General features: G+C 37.9%; 4 protein-coding genes across 12 annotated transcripts; 3 read left to right on the top strand and 1 right to left on the bottom strand.

Moving 5' to 3' along the window:
• Positions 1–285: 285 nt before the first annotated feature.
• LOC113210994 (malectin) lies at positions 286–3,656 on the top strand. Its single transcript, XM_026429222.2, has 4 exons — positions 286–896; positions 980–1,162; positions 1,288–1,345; positions 1,449–3,656. Exons 1-4 carry the CDS (start codon positions 546–548, stop codon positions 1,652–1,654), a joined length of 798 nt encoding a protein of 265 aa, XP_026285007.1. The 5' UTR covers positions 286–545; the 3' UTR covers positions 1,655–3,656.
• Positions 3,657–3,800: 144 nt separating this feature from the next.
• On the top strand, positions 3,801–9,609 carry LOC113210992 (CUE domain-containing protein 1). 3 transcript variants are annotated; one of them, XM_026429218.2, is made up of 7 exons: positions 3,801–3,944; positions 4,640–4,759; positions 4,842–5,074; positions 5,183–5,285; positions 7,022–7,220; positions 7,320–7,421; positions 7,500–9,609. In XM_026429218.2, exons 2-7 carry the CDS (start codon positions 4,673–4,675, stop codon positions 7,697–7,699), a joined length of 924 nt encoding a protein of 307 aa, XP_026285003.1. In that variant the 5' UTR covers positions 3,801–3,944; positions 4,640–4,672; the 3' UTR covers positions 7,700–9,609. The 3 variants fall into 3 exon arrangements, with proteins under 3 accessions (XP_026285003.1, XP_026285004.1, XP_026285005.1); XM_026429219.2 differs by lacking the exon at positions 3,801–3,944 and adding an exon at positions 3,969–4,225; XM_026429220.2 differs by lacking the exons at positions 3,801–3,944; positions 4,640–4,759; positions 4,842–5,074; positions 5,183–5,285 and adding an exon at positions 5,318–6,758.
• LOC113210991 (beta-glucuronidase) lies at positions 9,405–13,307 on the bottom strand. 3 transcript variants are annotated; one of them, XM_026429214.2, is made up of 13 exons: positions 13,147–13,307; positions 12,427–12,674; positions 12,085–12,270; positions 11,826–12,001; positions 11,605–11,750; positions 11,259–11,479; positions 11,008–11,151; positions 10,768–10,940; positions 10,535–10,678; positions 10,373–10,457; positions 10,115–10,291; positions 9,893–10,031; positions 9,405–9,818 (listed from the first exon to the last, which is right to left on the bottom strand). In XM_026429214.2, exons 2-13 carry the CDS (start codon positions 12,628–12,630, stop codon positions 9,670–9,672), a joined length of 1,944 nt encoding a protein of 647 aa, XP_026284999.1. In that variant the 5' UTR covers positions 12,631–12,674; positions 13,147–13,307; the 3' UTR covers positions 9,405–9,669. The 3 variants fall into 3 exon arrangements, with proteins under 3 accessions (XP_026284999.1, XP_026285002.1, XP_026285000.1); XM_026429217.2 differs by having other exon boundaries at positions 13,139–13,278; XM_026429215.2 differs by lacking the exon at positions 13,147–13,307 and adding an exon at positions 12,966–13,062.
• Positions 13,308–13,512: 205 nt separating this feature from the next.
• Positions 13,513–25,234, top strand: LOC113210987 (poly(A) polymerase type 3). 5 transcript variants are annotated; one of them, XM_026429208.2, is made up of 15 exons: positions 13,513–13,806; positions 15,376–15,481; positions 15,564–15,753; positions 15,828–16,086; positions 16,169–16,273; positions 16,361–16,511; positions 16,587–16,798; positions 16,887–17,095; positions 17,185–17,693; positions 17,775–17,844; positions 17,930–17,981; positions 18,076–18,267; positions 18,359–18,535; positions 21,525–21,607; positions 21,695–25,234. In XM_026429208.2, exons 3-14 carry the CDS (start codon positions 15,587–15,589, stop codon positions 21,564–21,566), a joined length of 2,145 nt encoding a protein of 714 aa, XP_026284993.1. In that variant the 5' UTR covers positions 13,513–13,806; positions 15,376–15,481; positions 15,564–15,586; the 3' UTR covers positions 21,567–21,607; positions 21,695–25,234. The 5 variants fall into 5 exon arrangements, with proteins under 5 accessions (XP_026284993.1, XP_026284991.1, XP_026284989.1 ...); XM_026429206.2 differs by having other exon boundaries at positions 21,522–21,607; XM_026429204.2 differs by lacking the exons at positions 21,525–21,607; positions 21,695–25,234 and adding an exon at positions 14,322–14,719 and having other exon boundaries at positions 18,359–20,812.
• Positions 25,235–25,456: the final 222 nt, after the last annotated feature.

Below are 25,456 nucleotides of genomic sequence, written 5' to 3'. Positions count from 1 at the left end.
TCTTCTTGGATTCGAATTTGCCGCTCGTAGGGAATTCCGCCGATTCCGCCCCCCCCCCTTCCCCCTCCATCCTCCACCGCTGTCCGTGTAGTACATGGGTACTTGAAACAAGATCTTTTTCCAAAGACTTTTATTTTTGATTTTTATTTAATAAAATATTGATTAAAACACGATTTAAAGCCCTTTTAAAGCGTAAAAACTGACGCTAAAATATTTTTGTACTATATCTGGCTGGCAACAGTTATTTCTAGGCCTTCCTACATTGTTCTGAAAACGACCTAACAAAGTAAACAATGCGTGGCCAATCCGATTCAATCACATCTTTAACGTTAATGTCATGTATCGGTAGTTTTCTGACAGTATCTTGTACCTTTTTCCGTTTATTCACTCGCGTTCCGTTTGCCGGTGTGGTGATCACAATGTTTTCCATGACTTAAACACTACTCGGCTTTTTTAGTTGGTGTAACGACTTCTGCAAACATTGTTTTATTCGAAACTACACAAGGAAGTTTTCTGCTAAATGAGAATTTACTGTAGCAGAAGCCATGAGGGTTAGAAGTCGAGTACTTTCTTTAGTTCTATTTCTGACTGGATCAGCACTATCGGTTGGACATAACGGCGATGTCATATATGCCATAAATGCTGGAGGTGAAGCTCATGTTGATTACTGGGGTGTTCACTATGAGAAAGACCCATTGACTGGTAAAGTTGGGACTGCGTCAAGTTATGGTAAGCAGCTGGTCATTGGTAGGGTTCCTCCAGAAGACCAAATATTGTACCAGACTGAACGCTATCATCACAGTACATTTGGATATGATATTCCTGTTGATGAGGATGGAGACTTTGTGTTGGTCCTTAAGTTCTGCGAAGTGTATTTCAATTCAGCAAACAAAAAGGTTGGTGTTGTTGAAATGGATTCAGTTTATTTTTTAATTCTGTCACTTTACAATGGTAATTTGTTTTGCCTCTCTACTTTCAGGTCTTTGATATTGTTTTGAATGGTGACCATACAATAGTCAGCGATTTAGATATCTTTGAGCGAGTTGGCCGTGGGGTTGCCCACGATGAATATATTTCATTTTCAGTAATGAATGACAAGCTCTATGTAAATGGAGCAGAATCCGATATCCAGGGTGGAATGATTAGGGTGGAATTTATTAAGGTAAATCCACTTTTAGTCCTTAAATAAGTTAAATATTTTTTCTGATCATTTTCAAATGCATTCACCAACAAATCTATGCATCTTAAACCATTTTCTAAGTCAACTTTATTTTTAATATCTTCCAGGGTTATAGAGATAATCCAAAAATTAATGCCTTATACGTCATGAAGGGACGGCTTGAAGGTGAATTAAAATGCTTGTCATTCATATTATTTCTGTCAAATATTGTTAATTGATTCTCTGCTCTTTGTTTTATTGTTAACTGTATGGTGTTTAATTGTTGCAGATGTGCCAAAGCTCCCATACTACCAAACTGATAGTGAGTACGATGAAATGAAAGAGAGAGAAGAAGACATAAGAATGAAAAGTCGTAAGCCAAGTGGACCACGTACTCCAGACCCATATTCTGTTGATGATACAGCCATCATGTTACCATTATTTGTTGCAATAGGAGCCTTCATACCCCTATTGTTCTGTTTGTGTAAGCTATGATGTAAAATGCTTTGTAGGCTAAAGGGAACATTACATCCCTGTGATGAACAATAGTCTGGTAGGCAATTGTTAAAGTTTTGTTGAATACCTTACTATTTGAAGATTTTATCTACCATTGTATTATCTATTCTGGGTCTTGATTGTTCAGAATCTGTCTGAAATGTGATAATCTAGGTCTGAATATGTCTAGAATCATATGTCTGTTCATACTGTATGTTGTGACTAGTTTAGATTAATGAAATTTAGTTGTACCAGATCTTCAGGATGGTGAAGAATGTTTTTTTGTTTTTCTTTGCATTGAGGCTGAGGTTTTGCTTTCCTGAATGGCCATGCCAATGAAATCTCATTTTGACTTTACTTTATTCAAGACACTGAAGTATTCTTTCTCCTCCTTTACTTAAGTATTATGATTTTTCATTTTAAGAATTTTTGAATGAAGTTCTGGCACTTTTTTGTAATGCCCCTGTGCTTATTGCAGGATTTTTTGTTTAAAAATAGAAACAAATCCATTTATGATGTGAATTGCTCAGAAAATTAAGATTCTGGTTAAATACTGTATTATGAGTGGCCTTTCTCTAATTCATTTACCATTTGTGTTTCTCAACTGTTTCATGGGTGTGGAATTATTTGTTAATGACTATACTAGTCTTGCTTTATTTTAAGTAATTTATTATTTTTTAATTTTTCCCCCTAAATTAATTTTGTTGATTGGTTTGTGGAATCCTTTTGCAACCTTGTGTGCATCCAGGAAAAAGTCCGGTGGAGGCAGAATCAAATACCCAATCTTGGTATGAAATTATGTAGGAGAGTTCATTCAAACAATCTCATTTGGTCTTTTTTCAAGATGTGGTTCAAAATCGGATGTTGAATTCTTCCCCTTCTGATTGCAATCGCCCTTCCTGAAGCACTTTTTAAAAGAACACAGAATCTTTCTATCATTTTCAGGTGATTAGCTGCTTGAAGGTCGACTGGCAGAAATGTTTCATCTGTTAACAAATGTCATTCATTGCCTATTAGCTCATTTTAACCCTTTAAAAAACAAAAAACACACACCTGTGTTTTTGTGTATCTTACCGTTCGGAAATGTCTGTTATTTTCAAATATCATTCCATTTTTAATATCTTAAAATATTCCAATTTGCATACCGCTGATACTGCTGCCATTTTAAACATCAAATAAAAGGTGCAGTAGGACTGCTGTAAGTTTTTAAGCGCAAAGCGTGAATTTTACTTTTGACAACAATCAACCTTTATCATTGCTACTTTGCACTCTAGCTGATAAGTATTTATTTTTTACTCTAAAATACCAAGTTTGTGTAAGCAATTACCATTAACTTTTCACAAATATGTTGTAAAACCCATGACAGGTTTGCTGTTTGTACTTAACACAAATGTGATTTGATTCTATGTACAAAATGATGTTGCGTGTTTTTGTAAAATGCTCTTGCGAAAAGCAACAGTTGACCTATTTTATTATCTATTTGTGGGATATTTCTTATTATCCAGCAACTCTGTCTAAGCACTCATGGCAAAAAATTTTAAATTGATCACAAATGTAAAGTATGTTAGCCCTTGTCTTTCACAAGTTTGGTATGTGTTAGACATCACAACTGCTGGTTGCCCAACCTGATTTATGTCATACTATAGGTTGGTGTTTTGAGCCGTACTTTTTCCTGGTTTTATATACTGCACGGGACGAAGGCGTAGGCAAGGGTTGTTCACTCGCACCGCGCAATAAGGCGGCAAAGTAACAGACGGTAAGCAAGCCCGCTGGCCCGCCAGCCCGCCCGCGCCCGCACCCGCACCGGTACAGTATAACCAGAAACAGGTACTGCTTTCGACAATACAAATTTTGTGGAGCCGTATTTTTTGTTTTATTAATATTGCAATAACTTTGTGATTTGTTTTGATTTCAAGGCTTTTTGTTTTCGTGTTTTTTCTTTTTCCTTTTTTTGGTGGAATGAAAAAAAAATAAAGTTGTTATTCTTGTCTTTTACAGGAAAGATATTCTTTTCTTTTACTCCTGTTTTCCCGAAGTTTGCTGAAGGCGAACAAAGGCGAACATATTAGTTGTGTCTTCTTGGATTCGAATTTGCCGCTCGTAGGGAATTCCGCCGATTCCGCCCCCCCCCCTTCCCCCTCCATCCTCCACCGCTGTCCGTGTAGTACACTTGACTCCAAAGCCAGCATGGAGAGAAGAAAAACATTTTCCGGAACGCGTCTAAGCAGAAGAAAAGCTTGACGTCTGACTGTCAAAAATAAATGTTTTTCTCATGATTTAAGGCACATAGGCAAGTAATTTTTATCAATAGAATGTAATAAATCTCTCTTCACAGACAGAAATGTTGTTCTCATCTCATTTTGCCGTTGGGCTTTTAATCTCGTAACCTGTCACTTCTGAAATAATGTACAGCGATCCGCCTGTCAGAGCGGTTTTCGTTCTGCTTGTTTTGTTCCAAAGTATGGATGTTACAACATTTTATTAATATCGGTTGCCAGTGCGTTCATGAATTAGAAAATTCCATTTCCTACGATGCAATAACCGGTTAAGCACGACAATTCTTCTCCAACCGTGAGTTACATGTCATTGGCATTCCAATACTGTTTTCATTTTGGCTTTTTGATGCTTTTTGAAGTCTATTACTGTACTCTGGTGAGCTTTTACGTAAAGAAGTTTCTACAAGTTCATCCTTGAAATTCATTTTTCTCCTAATCTTCACTAATTGCCTTGGACAGTATTTTGCATTATTTGTAGGTTGTGTATCACCCTTTCAAGAAACGTTCCTCAACATATGACCTTAATTGCACAATCCTGTGCTTCTATGACAAACTTTTTGGTATTGTGGTTTAAAAAAATCAAAAATAACTCATTTTCCATTCAAAAGTCTGTGGTTGAGTTGATGATTTAATGGTGGTCGACTTCAGCAAAATCACTGATTACTGGGCTAGCTGCTCTAATGTGGTCTGTATTTTATACCATTTTCAGATTCTGAGTCGGAGAGGATACTATTTGAAGAAAATGACGTCAACGCAGCAGCTAGATTTTCAACAAGCTATGCGAGATTTCAAGACTATGTTTCCTGGAATGGAAGATGCAGTTATTGAGGTTGATAATTTTTGTCTCCTGTAAATTCTACATATGTTATCTTTTATAGAAGATGTCACTAATAGTTTCACAATTTTATCAGGCTGTTTTAAGATCGAATCAGGGTGCCGTGGATGCCACTATAGATCAATTATTAGCCATGAATACAGATTATGAAAATGAACAGCTACGTCACCAACTTGATGAGGCGGACGGGCCCTCAAAGACACCAGATCTCATTCAATCTGTAGCTGCTGCAAGTTCCTTAGCAGGAGCATCAGGGGGAGCTTGTGGAGGTGTTGTGCCAGACAATATTTCTAGACTACCAACCCATGAGTAAGAATCTACCTATTTAATGAACATTATATACTCAATTACTCCTTTTTCAGTTTCTCACCATTATATGCATTCGGTTAATATTTTTAAAAAATTCTCTCCTTACAGTGGGAAGCTTCCTCTTCGAGAAATCAAGGGCTGGGATCCTCCTATGTTGGGACAACTACCAGATGACTTTCTAAGGTTAACACCTTCACATAGCCGAAAGCAGGTAAATATATCAATTAGTTTCTAATAAGGAAATGCTCTATGGTCATAATTCTGATTGTAAATCAATGCCTTTGTGCATGATGTGGCCTTTTCCATAATTTTCTTCCTGGCAGCTATTAATTTTATTCATGCTCAAAGTGAAAGACTGACCTTAAAAGCAAATTTTCACTCTCTGCGCTCGACATGTGACCATATGCCCGAAAACTATTGTGTGTGTTGCCTTCTGTAAACCTTCAGGAAAAGCATTTTGAGAGATAATTTTCGGAGGACCAGCATCATCATAGGGATTATTGAAATCTATTATTTAATAGGGTCACCGCCACCTTCCTTAGAAAAGTCAGGCTGATCCAACGAATTAATGCAGCCTTTGGAGGGCAACCTGTCTTTCTCTGACTTTTGGCGCTGGGGCAGCCAGGCAGAGCGGAGGCGCGGCGCGGCGCGGCGGCGCGGCTCGCCGGCTGTCCTGATTGTGAGTGGGAGGCTGGCGGGCCCGGCTGGACCATTGGACTGGACATGCCTCGGGGGGACGCATCGAGATCGGGGGCCGTCCTTAAGGTGAAGCTTTGAAGCTTTGGCCGAAAAGTTTTCGAAAGGGGCTGGAAGGTGTGAGAATAGTCTTATATAACTACGTCTTGCTGTGGAGAAGCTCCTACAAACCCTTTGGTTTGAATATTGAGCAATGGGCTGATCAATTAATTGGTTTTCACATTGTGAAAACATCAGTAGGGCCCGATCATTTCCCTGTGGTTTGACGGGCACTTATTATTTTCTTTCTCTGAAATCAGCCCTCTTCTACGCACAAACTTTTCATTGTTTTGACACAATGGCTCTCTGAGATTTGTAAGACGCGGAGGCGGGTGGCGCGGCGTAGTGTGACATCGCGGACAAGGAGCGGATGGACACGGTGCTAGATTGGCTGACCACTTGTGTCAGGCCAGGCCGGGGCAAGCCAGGGCGCCGAGCTGCCCCGTCACGGCCGCGGGGGCCCTCCTGGGAGTGGGAGTGAGAGAGAGCGAGTGGACAGGGCCGCCGTAGGCCGCCGGGGGGCAAGCAGTCGGGCTGCTGTCGGACCGCGACAGTCCAGTCTTTCGCTGGCGAAGTGCAGTGCGTTTGCGTCCCGCCGGCCCGCTTCTTCCCTCGACGTGGACACCTCGAGGTGGAAGCGAGCTGACCGCGTAGGGCAGGAGGCAGTCGCACCCCCGACCCTTGACCCCACGGCCCGGCCATGTGGAGGCAGTTCGTGGCGCAGCTGCAGCACCGCGGCCGCCAGCTGCAGGCCCGCTGGCACGAGCGCCGCGCCCGCAGGCGGTACCTGCGCCGCGAGAAGCACCGGCGCAGGGCGGAGCGCGCCGTGCGCTCGTACGCCGCGTTCGCCCAGAGCTGCGCCCGCACCACGGCCTCGCTCTTCGTCGAGGGGAGCAGGGCGTTCAGCCACTACATGGCCCCGGACCTGATCCCGGAGGTCCCCGAGGACGTGAGTGGGGAGGAGGGAAAGGGATGGCGCCTGACGAGTGGGGGGTAGGCAATCCGTACGCACGGGTGCGTCCGCGCGGCCTACCGCCCACCTCGCAGGCTGAGACTCGCGCGCGCGCGCGCCCAAAGAGCCCCCTCACGAGCGCCTGCTCGCCCACTTGACCACTTGACTGATGGAAAAAGGGGGGGGGGCACCGAGGGTTTTATCGTGGAGTTACGCGAGCGGCGTCTTTCAATCGCTTCTGTTTCGTGTTTTTTTTTCAGACTATGATGCTAAGCCAACAGATGCTGCAGGCGAGGTATGCCGAAAACCAAAGAGTCAGAGGCGTGCTGGGTGATAGTGCTGCAGATCCTGACCTTGACCAATTCTTGGAAGACGAACGTATTGCTTTGTTCCTTCAAAATGAGGAGTTTATGGCCGAGCTGAGATGGAACAAAGATTTTTTAACTGCTCTTGAGAAAGGTATAATTTTGAACAATCCACTCAGTGCCTGTTATTGCTTTTTCATTTTCAATTTCATTTGTTGACGTTAATGTTTTCTCCTCTCTTATTTACATAAAGAGCATTGTGCTGAGTCTCCAACAGGTGAATTACCTTACAAATCAGCTAGTGGACTGCATGATGACGATTTATTTAGGGAGCGTCTTCGAAACATGGGAAAATGTATGATTTACACTTATCCCAACTATTGTGACAATTTATGCCTTCAAAATCTTATTATTGTCATCGCTTCTCTTTCAGTGTCACGTAAAAAGTTTGCTCAACTAGCGCGAATGTTTACCGGGCGCAAGAAACGAAGTGCTAAGCAAATTCTTGGCCACAGTGCAGGCCCTTCCAAAGATTCACTTCTTCTGAACTCTGAGCCCCTTCTCTCTGCAGACGATGAGGATAATGAGGGTGACCATTCTCAAGACAAACATCGTGAAGGGAGTCATCTGTAAAGGACAGAAGCGACTGCACTTCCTGTTGTGATAGAGTAATAATTTTTAAGTATAAGCTTGAATTATTGTTCACCATACTGACTGAAAAGGTAACTTTATTGATCTGCTGAAACTCAGTCTTAAGGTGCTCCTACAATAAACTTTCCCCAATGGGACGCGAGCTAGACGCGAGGTGCAGACGCTTTCCTGCCCGACGCTCCGGCACGGGCGCTCTGGGCGGGCCGCCGACTTTACAGAGCTGCTTGACGGGCTGGCCTACCCAGCGCGTAGCAGGCGTTGTCATAAACGTTCCCTTGTGAAATGTTCATTGTGGGTTCACCTTCCACAGAGACCCTTACAAAAGATGTTTTTATTTAAATTTGAGATCTTATTACTGATATTTATTTATGCTGTGTACTCTTTATTTTAGTTAATACTTGAAAAATGATAGAATTATAGATAACTTAATTTGTCACATTTCAATTTCGTTTTTATTGTTGTATAGTACTTAGGAGAAACTTTGTACTTGATTTCCTTTGAAAAGAAGTTCTTTGGTGAGTTAAGTCAGCAATTGTAATCTTGATGAGAAAGGGACTGATTATATAACAGTCTGAAAGTCCATTCTATGTCATAGATTTCAAAATAGCAAGCTCTGGAATCTGCTGTTACATTTAAAACTTCATTTGTTCAACTTGTAAAGTGTGAATGGCACATATCCCTCTTTTGTGGTTGGTGAGATATTTTCGGTCTTTGAATTTCTTGAAGTGTATGAAAAGATCTGTGAAAAAGTCCCCTCTCTTCTATTCTTTGTCATGGGAAACTCACTCCTTTGAATGCCTTGTGCAAATCAAAGTTGTGGTTTGTAGTCCATCAGTAATCTATCTATTCCTATATTTACTTGTTGACTTTGTTAAGTTGTGCCTGAATGTTTTGATTTGAAGGCACATAATAGCACTCATCATATCGTACATAGCTTATTTGTGGCTTGTCTGGTGCTTAATAATTTACTACTTTTAAGAAACTCATACCAAAAAGGACAAGTGTGTCATTTACCCCCTTACACTTGTCAACATATTAGGTACATGCTGAATATTTTACCATACTCCATACTAGTCATTGTTAAATTTGTTTATCATATATATTTTATTTTGTCCTTAATCATCTGAAGAGATTTTATCCAAGCTCAGTAGTACCTGCAGGGAGACTCTCATTCTGTTTTGCAGAAGTTAATATTCTTTACTTTACACACATTTGCTTTATCTTGTTACCATTTTTTCATTTTTCTCTCATATTGCTTTCTATGATTAGTTATTAATTTATTTGTTACACTTTTGAAATAAATGCTCTTTTATTTCTTATGTTGGTCTTTATGGTAATGAATAGGGTGTGAAGTTTTTGTTAAACTTAAAATGCCTTTCTATTTGTCATGTCCATTAGAGTTAAATTTGTATCATCAATCAATAATTGTTGACCCTTCTTGATGTGTGGTGCCAAGGGAAATTAGGAAGTGTCTTGTGAATTTGTGATACATAATTGTTGATGGCTTCTTAGCGTCCATTTTTAGGTAGATACTTTGTTAATGTTTGTATTCTTTTAAGCCATAGAGGTTTATCACTTGTCATAAGTTGTTCGTTGGCCTTTTCCATTCAGAAGATTTTTTTTCTGTTTGTTTTTTTGAAAGTCAATAACTGAATGATGAAATAGGATCATAAGTCAGTCAAAGGAATTCTCTTATCGCTTAACATAATTTATTTGTAGTGAACCTTTATACATAAGTTGAAATGTCTAGAGGAGTACTCAGCTGATAAAGATTCACATTCTATTATGATCTATTGTAGATTACATTTTGTATAAAATAGGTATTTGAAAATGTTCCAAAGAGCTGACTTTGACCTTACATAAAATTGAAAATAAATAACTATTCCAATTTACTTGTGGCTTAGATTGATATAGATTGATAAATTGACCAGCATTTACTATCTACTTTAGAATTATGAATACAACAGATCATGAGGTAAGTCATACCCACTGATATTTTGAGCTAACTTCCAATATCGCCACCTAGCAAGATGAGCAGCTGCTTTCGGTTGACGGTCCCGTGTCATAAGTCCCTTCATACATCCCCCAGGGCGGATGTATTCTGTGAAAACAAGGTGAAGGATATGAAACTACAACTATTAAACACTAAACCACCCAGCCCATAGATGAGAGTACCTTGAGGAGTAGCAAAATCAGCAAAATTCCAAATCATTTCACCAGCTATCAAGCCTTTCGAGCGTAGATTGTCAAAGGCAGGGAAGTGTTTTAGAAATGTCATTATCTGATAGTCTTCAGTCCACATGGCAGCAGGAAGCTAAAACAACAGATGTTCACATTATTGAAGGAGGACAAAAGAGTCCGTAAATTTGAAAATTTCAAAGTGTTTGCAGTAAGTACCAAATGGAAACCAGATAATGAACCTGCTCCATATTCTGACATGATAATGGGTCGTTTCCATTTATCATGCCATGATTTTAATTCTTCATTGGTTTGTCTTTCAATGAGAGACAGTAAACCTGAATCCGAATACCAGGCAGCATACCGATTTACACAGATAATATCCATATGCTGAACCTAGAGAAGAAGGAAATACAAACATACATAGAAAACTTTCAATATTCAAAGAATGTCAAACACATTAAGTAACATACTAACAGCCTTATCATTGTCCCAGTGTCGGCTAGTAACAAAAGTAACAGCTCTTGTTGTATCTCGTGACCGAATTAGTTTCGCCAAGGTTCTGTAAAGTATAGAACAAAAATTCAGCAATATGTCAACTCAAAACTTAAAATAGTACAAATTTAGCCGAAGTCTTACTTGAAGTAACTGCTTGATTGCGGGAGATCAGAATATGGCTCATTTGCAATAGACCACGCTATCACACTTGGATGGTTTTTGTCTCTTGATATCAACTCATTCAACACTGCCTTGTGGTGAGATAGAATTTCATTTCCAAATGAGCTGAAAAGTTTTGCCAGGATTATTCTTGACATCCTACTTCATGACATGAACATAGGAACAATACAACACTGGCTTGTAAGCAGACTTACTCAATCGTACAAGCTGGGGTCTCCGCTATAACAAGAACTCCAAACTCATCTGCCATATTCATTATCTCTTCAGAGTAGGGGTAATGTGAAGTTCTTAATGCATTTGCTCCAAGCCACTTTATCAATTCAAAGTCTCGAATAGTGTGAACCAAGTCTAAGCCTTTTCCTCGAAGCTAGAAAAAAGTAGGATTTGCTTCAAATAAATTCAGAATTAGCCCACACATGATCAATAATTCTTACATTTGAATCTTCATGCATTCCAAAACCACGAAGATAAACTGGCTTGTGGTTAATCTTCAGGACGGAACTGTCCCATGAAACTGAACGAATTCCAAATGGAAGCCTGTATACATCCATAGTCCTGCCCTGAATCAACAAGGAAACCTAAGGAACAAAAAAATATTCAGAAAACAGTAGGCCTTATTAAAAGCAGAAAAGGATTATGAGATCCAATATTTTATTTTTAACAGTGAAGTGGATATTAGTAATACCTCAAAAGTGTAAAGATATCCTGGTCTGGCATGTGCAAATCTTGGCCACCATAGCTTTGCACCTCTAATTGTAATGGTAGAAGAACAAGTGGTAATGGAACGATGAACTTCACCTCCTCCTTGAGTAGTGATAGAGACATCACACATGACATCATCTGCTGAGCCCTGATATGTGTGCGCCACAAGGAATTGAATATTTCCAATTGTTGTGTTGCTTTCACCTTCATAAAACCAATTTAAAAAGCACAACCTTAACTATTTTCAACATACCAAAAAATATAAGTTTGGTGTACCAGTGAACAAAAAAAAACAACAAAAAACAAACAAATAACAATAATACATTTACCATTCTTTTCATATTCCACTTCAGTGATCAAATTGATATCTGAAATGTGAACAGCTGGCAGAGCAAGAAGATAGACAGGTCTATGTATTCCCGCATAATTGAAAAAATCAAATTTTTGAGAGTATGTAATGTACCCTGGAGGATACCTAAAATAATAAAGGGCAAAATGTAGAAAAATTACATGAAATTAAAAAATTTAAAATCATACAACAAATTGTTACCTTGATGTGTCATTTGGATGATGTATTTGCATTTGTGGTAAAGTGATGTTGGTGAGTGTATTGTTGACAGCAACAGTCAGAGAATTGGAAGAACCATATTTCAAGGCAGATGTCACCTCCAGTTGAAAGGGAAGATGTCCACCAACGTGCTCACCGATTTGTTGACCATTCATCCACTACGGCAAGGAAAGATTCATTAATCATTTTACTCGGAACATGGATTAAAATTCAATTTAAAAAAGACTACGATTTTACTCACCACCACAGCATAATAATGCACACTTCCAAATCTGACAAATATCTTCAAATCATCATTTGACCATCTGCTTGGTACAAAATGAATTTTTCTGTACCAAGCCCAGCCAACATAGTCCCTTATTGAAGAATCTGTAGGAATGTCATTGTAGCTGGCTGGCACTGGCATCAGTTGGCAATGTTGATTATCCTACATGAAATGAAACAAGATAATTGAAAAGCTTATCGAGAATAACTAGATTTTTATGACAAAGAAATGCTACGATATAACTGACTAATCACAACAAAAAGATTGAATGGATTGTTATTGTTTCAAGAATTGTACAACACATATCATACTAATTACCATTTTGTCATTGGGGGCATACCACTGATCAGAAAATCCTTCATCAGGAGGTTTGTTAGCAGGTGTAGTACAAAACTTCCACAGTCCATCAAGGGCTTTGACTTCCCTTGTTTCCGACTCATAGGGATAAAGAATTGATGTAATGGGTTGAATCATCAACCCCAAGAAAATGGCACAACTAAGGAAATATTCCTGATCACGCATTGTTCAGCAGGTACTCCTCAAATAGTAGGAATTTTGTGGATATCCTGTCAAAAGTCAAAATAACGGTAATTAGCAACAGTCCCAATCTAGTTTTCTGTAAACGTAAGCAGGGTAACAGAATAAAATATGAAGAAAAGAAAACAAAAGTTGTGTGTTTTAAGCCTAGACATTCATTAATGTCAATTTATAAGGCAAAGTCACCCAATAGGGCCGGATGCCGGTAGGGGGCGTTTTGCTGGTTTTGCACAATGATTTGGTGACACATCATAAGAAATTTCTTTTGTGAATTTGGGGTTTGTTATTGTGGTTCAAACTGACATAGTTCAAACACATGCCTCACAAATAGAACAGACAACGAAGGAACAAGAAGTGCGCTTAAAAGTAGAAATGGTGTTTTGGATTACAAGTGATAAGCTACTGAACAAGTAAACAAATAATACCAAGCCACATAAATGAACCCCCAGCAAACTATACAAAGTATTCATCAAGACTGTCTTTGGATTTTTACCTATTTACCTATTATTGCTACTATTACTCATTCACAGAGTGGGATTCCCTTTTAACCAATTAAGACACTTTAAATGAATACAAATAAATTTAAAAAATAAAACCAAGTCAAGCCTGTCAGTCCATAATCTTAAGCCATTTGAAAAGGCAGTGACCTTATCATGCCAGGTGAGACAACATAAATCACGAAATGTATGTGGAGTTCCGGGTGATTACTCGTCTAATGAAAATTGTCACGCACATTATTATTTGTGAAAAGTAGACGATTCAATGAAAGTACTTTGAGATCCATGCTCATGCACTTCTTTGATTGTAGGTATGTCGTTTTGAATATCCGTATATTAGCACTGCTGTTGTGTTCATATACTTGATATACCGACGCCATATTGGATATTGGCATTGTGAATCTCTTTTGTATGTTAGTGAGTGCGTCGGGGACCAAATTCATTTAATTCATTCAACTTCCAGCTACCTGATCAACCTGCTTCTCCATTGGTGTAATGCTCAGGGAAAAGTGCGTCATATTCTTTACGGCTGGATAGTGAAACGTGAGTGGAAGCCAACTGTAAACAGCAATCGGCTTCAGCCTGTACAATCTCCAAGCCAGCGGCGGTATTGTGTAATTGGCTTTTATCGCACTATTTTTCAAGCGAAGGAAAAGTCTTTACTGTGAGTATTTAGTACAGAATTTCACTTAAACTACTCATCATACACATCCAGCTCCTCGGGCGACGTGAAATGTCGGTAGTCAAACGGTCCAGAACCCTCTCGCTCGTGCTGCTCTCGATGACAGCTTGCTCATGTTATGATGTGCTGTCCGTCTGAATGCATTGTAAAAGAAATCAGGTTTTAATGCAATACGATTGCCGAACATTGTGACTCACCCGATTAGGTGGCTATCTAGGATTAGTGAGAGTAGTTTTGTCGCATTGTCATAAATACAATGGTTTAGGCATTGTCAAGCGTTCACTTCATCTTTCTCGTGTAGGTCTTTGTGTCAAGTGTAGCATTTTCATAAAGGTAGTACCTTAAAAAGTATCTCCAATCAATTTGTTTTAAACAATGTGCTAGCATCTACTTATGGCAAGCTCTTATAAAATCTGGTTTCTTGTTTTGAAACATTTGAGAACATGATAAATGTTAGGTGTGTTGTCTGTTGTGACATCCAATTCTTTGCCTAGCAGGACTCCTTTTTGTGCAAGTGAGCACCAGCATGGAGGACCTTTGATTGGTTGCGATGCAATGTGTCCCTTGCGTAGAGATTGTTGAAAAGCCTGATGTGAAAAAGCATTTAATAAGAGGGGAAGCACTTCTTAGAAGTATGGAGAACAATGCTGAAAAATTGAAGAAAATAGAAAAGAGACAACATGAACTTGAAGTTGCTATACATAAGCTGTCCTCTAACATTGAACAATTAAAGAAGATTATGCGTGAAGCTAATTTGTAATCTTGTGAGGATCATTCAAGTTTTTTCTTAAATATTAGACCCTTGTATGCTCAGAACTTAAAACAATATTTCTTCAAACTGGGGGAAAAGATTCCCTCGCCTTATTATTGAAAGTTTACTTCTACCAGGTTGCTTGTAAGTAAACTTAAATGTCATTTATGAGTTTGATGGCATGCACGTTAGATTTTGGCCAGACAAGAGCAAATGCAAGCAAGGACTCAAGCAGGGAAGAGCCACCATTAGTAGTTGCTTTCTAATATTGTACAGTCTTTTGCATGATTTTCATCTTCCTTACCCAAAGCAATGTCATCACTGAGATAACTTATTTTTTTATTGTAATAAACCCTGCTGTTCAGATTTTCATTAGATTATTTACCACCTTATGCTTTCACTTCTTACTCATATTGAAGTTGGTTAATTCAATTTATGTGTTATGCACACTTCAAAGAAGTAACATATTGGATTTTTACTTGGGTGGGTGCAAACTGGGAAAATGGACACATTATGCTGTTCTGCTGTAGTTCAGGAATTATATTTTTTTAGTTAAACTAATCTTTTGTCTTACGTCATTCTATCCCACTCTCTCGATGAGCTATATCATGCTTTTGATTTGGGAAACAGTAGAACAAACTAGCACTGTTTTCTCTGCAAAATTTTCTGGTCAGTTCTGTACACACTGTCATGGAAGTGCACATACATGTACAGTAATCTACATTGTAATCTTATTGGTGAGCTCCTAACAGTTTAATGAAAAATATTCCCTTAAATGTATGTATACTTATGGTTTTCAGATGGACCTCGAGTTAGTGAAAATCTATACCATAAGATAGGGAGCCAACATTCCCTTTCTAACAGAATTGATGTTATGTATTGTCATCCCCTTTTAGTTATCTGAAGGTACTGTATTTTCATGCTGAAGTAATCTGTCAAGTCTAATCTATCAAACAGTTATTGCTTTATACGCTCTTCCTTTCAATAGGTGTTAAGTTATCTTTCTTGAAGATGTGGTCCCCTCAGCAAAGTATGGCGCAACAGCAGCGTACCTTGGGCATGACCTCAGCCATTACCTTGGCTGGTCCCAAGCAGATTGATCATGTGCGAACCGAAGAACTTGTTGAAACCTTAGAACAATACAATATGTCAGTGTCTGAAGAAGAATTAAATCACAGGTTTGTTATTTCCAAATTTTGTTTGAAACTTGTGATATTAGAATGTTTTATAAGTATGTGTAAATCTATTTCAGGATGGAAATTTTAAGCAAATTAAATAACTTAGTTAAAGAGTGGATCCGTGAGTCAAGTATTAATCGTAACATGCCTCCTAATGTAGCGGATCAAGTTGGTGGCAAAATTTACACTTTTGGATCTTATCGTTTGGGTGTTCACCACAAAGGTGCTGATATTGACGCGCTCTGTGTTGCTCCAAGACATGTAGATCGATCAGATTATTTCACTACATTCTTTGACAAATTAAAAGAGCAAGAAGAGGTCACAGATCTCAGAGTATGATACATCAACTTTTTTTTTGTCATTTCAATGTTTTTAAATATTGCACATCTATTCATTTATTGATTTTTGTTTCCAGGCTGTTCCTGAAGCATTTGTCCCTGTAATTAAAATGAACTTTGATGGAATAGAAATTGATATGCTCTTTGCTAGGCTAGCACTTAAGGAAATTCCTGATACTATGGTAAATATGTTCCATTTAGAACTATTTGTAGTTCTTTATTGTTTTTGTGAATTTTCATTTTATCTTAAAATATGACTTCTTCTCCAGGACTTAAAAGACGACTTGCTTCTTAAAAACCTGGATCAAAAATGTGTGAGAAGTCTTAATGGATGTAGAGTGACTGATGAAATCCTTCGTCTTGTTCCTAATGTAGAAAACTTCAGATTAGCTTTAAGAGCAATTAAATTATGGGCCAAAAGTAACTATCTTGAATTATTTTCTTTATCCACAATCACAAATATTTTGTTTGTCACATTCCCAATTTTTCTTTCAGAACATGGAATTTATAGCAATGCTCTAGGTTATCTTGGTGGTGTCTCATGGGCCATGCTTGTGGCACGGACATGCCAGTTGTATCCTAATGCTGTAGCAGCTACTCTAGTTCATAAGTTCTTTTTGGTATTTTCTAAATGGAAATGGCCTCAACCTGTGCTACTGAAGCAATTGGACGATGTCAATCTGGGCTTTCCAGTTTGGGACCCAAGGGTTCGTATTGATTGATTAAAGTTTAATAGACCCTCTTTTAGTGACAGCTTTTTAAACTTAAATTTTCATTTTTTTTCCAAAATTACAGGTCAACATTTCTGATCGATATCATCTGATGCCCATCATCACTCCCGCCTATCCACAACAAAATTCTACATTCAACGTATCTATGTCCACAAGAACAATTATGGAAGAAGAGTTTCAACAAGGGCTGGCGATCACTGATGATATTATGGTGCATGGCCGTGCAACTTGGGATAAGTTATTTGAACCTCCAAATTTCTTTCAAAAATACAAGTAAGTTTGGTTGCTGCTGTTCGTATCTCTTACACCTAATGTTAAAATGATAGGGATTATTTATTTTTGTTTTCTTTTGTGTTTTGAAGGCATTACATAATTTTACTAGCAAGTGCTGCCACTCCTGAAGATCAGCTTGAGTGGTGTGGTCTTGTTGAGTCCAAAGTTCGTCATTTAATTGGGAACTTGGAACGCAATCAGCATATCAAGTTGGCTCATGTTAATCCAGAGTGTTTTCCTCTTTATGAGAGCAATGATCAAGTGTCAAGCAATCAGCCTGCAACTCCAAGTCCTTCTGATCCACCAAGTCTGGATACACCCGTACAAACACCCACACAGACATCTGAAAAAACATCAGAAAAGCCCTCTGAAAATCCTTCTGATAAAACCTTAGAAAATAACCCAGTAACTGACACCCCTCCAATTTCTGGTGTGTCAGGCTCTGGAAGTACACCAGCTCCTAGCACGCCCAATCCCTCATCAAAACCAGGAAAAGGAGAGGGTTTGGGCTCTATGTGGTTTATTGGCCTCGTATTTGCTAAGACTGAGCACTTAAATGTAGATCTCACTTATGATATTCAGTCTTTCACTGAGACAGGTAAGTGAAATGGAAAAACTATTTTATTGTCTTACTGCAAAATGGTGATGTTGCATGATTAAGTATTGTTGATTCTTGCAGTTCATAGACAAGCTCATCAAATAAAAATGATGAAGGATGGAATGAAAATTGAAGCACGCTATGTGAAAAGGTAGAAAGTGACTTTGAAAGAGTTGTTTAAGATTTGTTTTATTTTGCCTTTTAGTAACCTTCTCCAAAATGTCTTCTTTTGATAGGAAACAACTGCAGAGTTATGTTCCTCCAAATCTTTTAAAGCGAGAGCGTAAGGTACATATTTTGACTAATACCCTTTGTTTTGTTTTTTTTTATTATTTTTTTGGTGATTGTTATAATTCTAACTTGTTTTACTTATTCTCTCTAGACAAGCACATCAAACTCAAATCCTCCCCAAACTCCAAGAAATGGGACTACCACTCCCAAGATGTCTCCAACTGGTGATTCAAATAGGTCAAGCAATGCCAATAATGGTGCTTCTAATAAGAAGCGCATATCAGAGAATGCATGTGATGGCTATTATAAGAAAGCAAAAATTGGTGACGAGTCTAGTGGCCAGGTGAGATAAGGATGAAGTGCTGAACAACTGAAGTTGCAAGGTTCGCCCATTGACATGTCTTGTGAGGAATAAATTACTTTGTTGTTTTCAGGGGGATGAGTCTCCCAACCAATCTATAGTCCCAGGTGGAGAAGATTCTAATTCAACATCTTTTTCTTTGGACGAATCCTCAAATCCCAGTGTATCCATAGGAGAAGCTCATAAGAATACAGATTCAGCAGGGTCTCAACTTGTAGGAGCCAGCAATAGCGCAGCTTTAACCAAGGAGGTATGCCATGTCATTGCTGTAACTACTGAGCGACTTTGTCTCAACCAATGTGTGTAAGTTGAAGGCCATGTCTGCCAACACATGGAACTTTCACCTCACCCGACATGTCACTCAATGTTTAAACCTTTTCTACCTTTAGCAACAAAGAAGACAAATTGCTTTCTTCCTCTCTCCTCCTTTTTTTAAAATTTTCCATCTATCTTTAGGCAACGAGTTAAATTGAATTTGTCTAATTGTACTCTGAATTCTTTCGTGAAACTGTGTAACACACTACCATCGCTTTGAGTTTTTATCAGTATGTAATGTACTGTCATTCTTTCAATGTTTCACAGCTTAATGTTTCTCTCTAATCCTGCTAATATGACTAATAGATCTATTTACAACGCCATTGATTGTATCAAGTAGCTTCTGACCAAAAGTGGTTGGGTTCCCAGGATTTCGTTATCTTAAACACCCTTCCACAAGTTCTTATGTCATTTTTAAATTATCAAGTGCTTTGCATTTCAATTTTTTATTGCAAAGTATTTTTCTAGTCCCCCTGCCACGACTTGATACTAATAAACTTCTGTAACATTTTATTTATGATTCTTTTCTTTATAAATGAGTTTTCATAGAGCAGGTTTAGTGACTTCTTAACATTGAAAGTTGGTATTGTCAACCACCTGCTTGTATTGCATGATTTGAATGCAATGGTTCATGTGCAAGTTTACTTATTCAGTAATAACTAAACTGTGATTGCTGTGTAGTAATTAGAAAATTTTAAATTGAATTAATCAAACTGCGATGTAATTAAGATATTCTGGTTGTTGTGCCAATACTTTGCCTATGGGTCTATGTAGGTAAACCGTGAGCATGCATGCATGCATGCACGGGTTGCTTGCGGCTCACTATTTTAGCTGAAATTGGGTGTTTTGATGGCGGAAAATAAATGAGTGTCAAATTTTAACAGTTCGATAAGTTAATATGAGTTGGCAGACGTGCAAGCGCGGTATGGATACATAGCGCTCAGCTAAGACGAGCGGCGGACGTCTGCTAATTTACATTAATTCATCTAGTTCACCCGTATTATCCTCGTGTTGAATCCTAAACATGTTAAAACTTTTTTTTCTGCCATCAAAACACCCAATTTTAGCTAAAATAGTGAGCCACAAGCAACCCATGCATGCATGCATGCGCACGGTTTAACTACCTAGACCTTAAGTTGTAATGTTGCACAAGATCTCCGCCAATCTTATAATGAAGTTCAGTGGTCTTATCTGATAAAGTATTTGTACAATACTACTAAAGTACAAGTTTAGTTTATTCTCTCTGAAGGCCGTAGTCGAGAGTGATCTCATAACTGTCAATTTCTTCTTGCAAACATCAAGGTTTCTGGAGTGAAGAGTTTTCTATATTTTGTACATACTCTTTATGACTCCTAAAATATGACTTTGTACAAATTTTGGTTGCCTCGGCCGCATTATTATTACTATTACTATTATTTTGTACACTTTTTAAGAATCTCAAGATTAAGGACATGTGATGCATGTGTCAAGTAACTTTAAACAAATCTTGCTGGTGCTATCATTTCTATTTTTTCTTGGTGATAGGGTAAAGACTTGAGACTATCTCTGCTCTTTTAACAGATCTTTCACTTTGACTATAAGACTGGACTTAAAGGTTGTGGTTGAGTCCTCAGGACTTCTGTCCACCGTTAGTGCGCTGTTTACGATGACCTATCTGACTTGGGTTTGATGTTTGTATAGTTTACTGGCAAGAGCTGCTCTGTGTTATTTTAACTATTTATATACCCCTTTTTTTCTATTTTGTCCAATCAGACTATTTCAATGACATTCCATTCATGTGAACTATGCTGAAGCTATTTGACTATATTTACCACTATTTTGTTTAAAATATCTCCAGTAGCTTCAGCATTGCAAGCCATGGACCTAAAATATTTTTGCTTTTGAAATCAATTATGTACTCTTAGCTTAGTGGGCATCCATGCCTGTTGGTAGAAAGCAGGAGTTCTAGAGCTGTAGATCATTTTTAACATCAACCTATCCTATCCATTAGTCCTGTCCTGCCCCTCCATCCATATATACATTGCTGCAAAAATGTTCTTGTTTTTAAGCTGTTGTTCCGTGTGTCTTTATTTTCCCGTTTTCTCTAGTTTAAATGTTACTTAATAAACCGTACATGTTTGCCCTGACCAATGTTTGTCTAAGTGATGTATGATTTAAAGACTTAAAGTTAGTGATATACTTCACAATAAATTGTGGTACCTGTAATCTGAAATGGTGTGGTTATTGCATTTCTTGGCTATGTGACACTTGGTATCGGGAAACTCTTATATTTGACCTGTGTGTTTGGCAAGTTCCCTTTTCAATTTTATTTTCCTCTCTATTAGCCTTTTTCGAGATTTTAGTAATAAATATGTTCCTTTACGTTATTTTGGGGCTTCATTCATTCTATGGCGTGACAAGTAAAATTCAGTCCTTTGATTGATCAGAATTACTGATTACCTGGAAAAATGAGGGAAAATGTCTTCTTTATAAATCAGCTTAACAGTTAAGAGATCCATTATTGGCCACATTACTTTTATCTTCAATCTAGAAAGGTTTGGCTACCTTGGCAAGTGGAAGAGAGGCAATGTTAATGAGAGATAGAAAGAAAACACAAGCTGGCAAATTTTCATAGAGGATTGAGGATTGGTACAAAAACGGTACTGCTATTGACTGTCAAAGCTCAAAATTGTACTCGAGTTGTGGGACGTTTTTCGGTCACATCCAAAATTTGTTGCTGTTTGAACTGTACTGCTATTCAACTAACTGGAATAACAATATTGATTTTGACATATCCAATCTTTCAAGTTGGAAGTGAATAGGCTCTGTTGAGTTGGTTTAAACTTCTGAAACATTGTCCATAGCACTACACATGATATGTTGTGAACTAGGGACATTCACTTTACAGCCCTATTGAAATAATGTGTTTTCTTCTCTGCCAGCAGGATGCTTCAAGTGTATTACACGAGGGATTCATTTGTACATGACCAAAGGAGAAAATGGAGGCAGCTGTATTTAAAAAGCCCCCGTAAGTAAACACAGAGTTAGTTAATAATTCTGTATTCCCCCTGTTGGTGATTCACATTGTCTCAAAGGAATGTTTCAATTGTTCTAGGCCCAGACTTTAATACTGCACATGAATAAAAGTTTGGGCTCTTTAGAGAGCCTGTGATTTACCAAGGAGAACATTATTTCCAAACATTAATGGACTTCTCATAAAAAAAGAAAAGAATATTGAAAAAAATATATAAAAAGTATATCATTTTATTTACAGTTGGTAATTTATACAAAGCCAACAGTTAGTCAAGGTTTTCTTTCTTTCTCTTTTACTTATATTTGATCCTTATTTTGTAAAAAGTTTTTGATTACTCTTGAATAATTAGTTGAATTTCCACTATTTATTGAAAAAGATAGTTCAGGTGAAATGGAACTGTAAGGATGTGTAAATTAACTAGTGTCCAGATAAGACACATGTCCTGTTGCTGGTGTTAAGAACAGTACCAAGAACTGGAGTAATTAGATTTTATATGAAAAATGTAAATAATCTTCACAGATTTCCTTAAAAAGCAAACAAAAAAACATGTGTCCTTAGGGATGGGGTTTTACTGTGCCAGGATTTATCCTGTTCACTTTTTATGCATGGAATTATGAACTTGCATAATGATCATTACAGTACATCAGCAAACAAAAGTGCTGGAAATTTTCCATAGCCACTCTGTCAATGACACTTAATCAATCTTGTGACTGTTGCATTAGCACATTCATTCACAATGTTAAATCTGATCCTAGGCTGCATGTGTGCAATTTATTATTGTGTTTCTTTTTTGGCTAATTTACAACAGTGTTATCTGTTTCACTGTGGGGTTGAGTAGCGTCAGGAATGGTACTTCACTTGGTTTATGGTTAGCTTGATACTGCTAACAAACCAAAATATGGATTGAAATTTAAGAAATCCAGAGGAGCTTGAAGAACTCCATGCAGTCTATTTATGGTTTGTGTTGTAAGAGGTCCTCTGATGATTCCCAGTACATTGAAGGGCTTGCCACATATTTCCTGGATGAAATTATACTCTTGCCAACAATCACATGAGAAGATGTGGTCTTGCATGTTCTAAAATGTATTTTTCTCTCTTCTTTTTTTTTTTTTGAGGCTTGCTTGTTGTACGGAGACAATTTATTCGTGTAACACTGAGGCCATGGATTTCAAAACACTCACTTTTTTTCTGTTATCAGAGTTAGGATTTGGGATCGTGGACTGTCATGAATAGACCATTTTGTTTGCTGAGGTTTCTGATTGTATTGGAAGGCACATCACTATTGATTTTGTGTAGTCTTGTTTGCCCTGTGTGTCTCATAGGTTCTTTAGATCTAGTTTGTCGAAACTTATTCCTTATTGGGTTACATTATTGTGTGTGTCTGTTCTTGGGACCTCGAAAAGTACATCAAACTACTCATCAAGCTGTCACAATGTCACATTAACATTCAAATTCCATACATCTTCAAAAAGAGAAGGGGGGGTGGGTGGGGGGGTTAGGTTTTATCTAATACAGCAAAGGTGTCTTTGTTTATCAAGGGAGGGCGCTCTTGAGGTGGATGAAATGTATAATGGCCACTGCTTGGCACTCCTTGAGAAGGATGGAAAGACAAGAAATAAGTTGCCTTGTTAAGGGAGTAGTTGTTCATTATTATTGCTCTCATAATCATAATCAATCTTATTTATTACTGTTTTTACTCTAAAATACTTGACCCATACCCAATTGGGTGATATTGTGTTGACGCTGTCAAAGATTTCCTGTCCCTAAAAGTTTTGTTTTTCATGGGACTTCTTACAAGACTGCTTTATAGTAACATGAAATTGTTTAAGAGCCATTGTTAGTTCATGACGTCTTCAGTACATCTGGACTTGCACATCTAAAGTGAGTGTTGCTCATTTGAGCTAGTCAGGCTTAAGGAAGTAGACATGTGTTTTATTCACGATAAAAAAAAAAATCTGCAACAGTCGGAAAAGAAAAGTTTTTTGTCAAACGACAGTATCTTGTACTATTTGTGCAGGAGCAACTATCTTTTGCTTAAAACTCAGGCAGTTGCAAGAGGTTTGTGTTTGGTGCTTATGAAACCTCTGGCATGGCCATTTTCAATTACTTTGCTTCATTTGAAGTTGGGAGTTTGGTGTGGCTTTTTTTTTTTGAACCCTTTTTGTGTTCTTAATTAGAGCACTCAACCATGTTTGTGGTTGTGAGCATTTCTTAAATGCGTCTACTTTACCTTCCTTAAATATGTTTTTGATCGTGGGTGGTGCGTGAGGTTTGTTTTCAGAGTTCTTTCCCGTTTATCCAACACAATATTTCTGGAGTGGAAGCTTTCTTGCTCATTGTGACAACTGCAGAATGTACACCGTTTTATTACTTTTGTATAGTATTTTTAAAGTAGCATTTGACAGAGAAAAGATTTGTGCAGCATTTACTGCCCTACTGTTTGGAAGTGCCGCCGTGGAAGTCTTGTCTCATTTCTACAGACCCTCTTAATTTCTATCAATTCAAGCTTATTTTACTTCACACAATCCCCTGTACCTGTGTGTTTCCTGTAGTACACTAGTATGTTGTGTGAAGTAAACTCAGCTTGTTATTTTCCCTTAAGATGACTGGAAGTAATTATAGTTGCAACTTTTTGGATTATTTTTTGAGGAAACTTCACGTCTATTTATTACTTTAAATTCAAATTTTCTATTCTTTGTTTTTATTTCCATATGTTTAATATGGCTTTGGGAAAGCCAGCAGGTTAATAATTTATTTTTTATTGTTGTTTGAATAATAGAGAGTAAGTACTGCATGAGACATCTTGTTGTATTTTTTCTGTTTCCTGACAGCTATTTTTTTTTTTTTTGTGCTCGTATTTCACTTGACCCACATTTATTTTAACAATTGTAAAGTTTTTCTCCTGACTACTTTGTACCTTGAGATTTAAGTTCTGAGGTGAGTTTTTGCTTCAAAGCAAATCTTTTACAAAAAAAAAAAGGCTTCTAAATAATACTTCATGTTGACTATAAATTACTTTTAATGACTATGTTGTTCCAATATCATTTTTGATTGTGACATCTAAATTTACAATCTTGTGCATTTGTTTACTAAGTCTTTATCTTAAAAGATCCCAAATGTTTCATTACATGCAGCATGACACTTTAGTAATCATGCTATAGGTTTAATTTCAAGGGCAAAACATCCCTTCCACTCAATGTGTTTATCTTGACTTCATATGTGTTGTGGGGGATGGGATTGGAAAGGATATCTGAAAATGTCAAATTTGCACCTTTAGGAGGGAGATTCTCAATTAAAGTTTCATATCACCTTGACCATCTTCTGGCTTCTCTCTGTGAATTTCAAGTCTGATCATTTGAGTTTCTCACAAGCTGTTCTTTGTTTGAAATCATAACAGCATTCTCGACAATTCAGGTAGATTAATGAAGTTGAAATCTCCCTCTTTATGTTTCCCCCTTGATATTAGACGACAAGTAGAATAGGCAATTGTCACTAAATTGAATGGTTTTGTAAGCTTCTACATGTCGTGCTATTGTATAATTGTGGGGATAATTTTTGAGTTCTTGTAAAAATCTTAAAGCAATTTTTTTTTATTGAGAATAAAATTTTTAAAATATTGCACTTTGTTGTGTATTTTTTTCGGCATAGAGGTGCTGGAAATAGTTGAAGGTGCCTGTCCACTTGTCCCTGTGACGCGGCGCATCCTCGGCCACAACTCACCCGGGACCCGCCCCCGCTCCTGTACCGAGGGAGGACTTTCCCTGTCTCCAAGCAGTCGTTATTAACCCTTGTTGAAGTTGAAGCCCACCCCCACACCTAACAGGCCTAAAGCGCGGCCGTCAC

The sequence above is a fragment of the Frankliniella occidentalis genome, unplaced genomic scaffold, assembly GCF_000697945.3.
Source record: "Frankliniella occidentalis isolate FOCC.00 unplaced genomic scaffold, Focc_3.1 Scaffold32, whole genome shotgun sequence".
Classification (NCBI taxonomy): domain Eukaryota; kingdom Metazoa; phylum Arthropoda; class Insecta; order Thysanoptera; family Thripidae; genus Frankliniella; species Frankliniella occidentalis.
This window is presented reverse-complemented; position numbering and strand designations above follow the sequence as displayed.

What these genes read in the sequence shown, in the direction of transcription:
- LOC113210994 (XM_026429222.2), top strand. Translation starts at nt 546, where the DNA reads ATGAGGGTTAGAAGTCGAGTACTTTCTTTAGTTCTATTTCTGACTGGA. An exon ending in TCAATTCAGCAAACAAAAAG is followed by an intron (nt 897 to 979) that starts GTTGGTGTTGTT and finishes CTCTACTTTCAG; the next exon opens with GTCTTTGATATTGTTTTGAA. An exon ending in CATGAAGGGACGGCTTGAAG is followed by an intron (nt 1,346 to 1,448) that starts GTGAATTAAAAT and finishes TAATTGTTGCAG; the next exon opens with ATGTGCCAAAGCTCCCATAC.
- LOC113210992 (XM_026429218.2), top strand. Translation starts at nt 4,673, where the DNA reads ATGACGTCAACGCAGCAGCTAGATTTTCAACAAGCTATGCGAGATTTC. An exon ending in TGGAAGATGCAGTTATTGAG is followed by an intron (nt 4,760 to 4,841) that starts GTTGATAATTTT and finishes CAATTTTATCAG; the next exon opens with GCTGTTTTAAGATCGAATCA. An exon ending in TCTTCGAAACATGGGAAAAT is followed by an intron (nt 7,422 to 7,499) that starts GTATGATTTACA and finishes CTTCTCTTTCAG; the next exon opens with TGTCACGTAAAAAGTTTGCT.
- LOC113210991 (XM_026429214.2), bottom strand. Translation starts at nt 12,630, where the DNA reads ATGCGTGATCAGGAATATTTCCTTAGTTGTGCCATTTTCTTGGGGTTG. An exon ending in ATGCCCCCAATGACAAAATG is followed by an intron (nt 12,271 to 12,426) that starts GTAATTAGTATG and finishes CATTTCATGTAG; the next exon opens with GATAATCAACATTGCCAACT. An exon ending in GAATGCATGAAGATTCAAAT is followed by an intron (nt 10,941 to 11,007) that starts GTAAGAATTATT and finishes ACTTTTTTCTAG; the next exon opens with CTTCGAGGAAAAGGCTTAGA.
- LOC113210987 (XM_026429205.2), top strand. Translation starts at nt 15,587, where the DNA reads ATGTGGTCCCCTCAGCAAAGTATGGCGCAACAGCAGCGTACCTTGGGC. An exon ending in TTCCAGTTTGGGACCCAAGG is followed by an intron (nt 16,799 to 16,886) that starts GTTCGTATTGAT and finishes CCAAAATTACAG; the next exon opens with GTCAACATTTCTGATCGATA. An exon ending in TTTTAAAGCGAGAGCGTAAG is followed by an intron (nt 17,982 to 18,075) that starts GTACATATTTTG and finishes TATTCTCTCTAG; the next exon opens with ACAAGCACATCAAACTCAAA.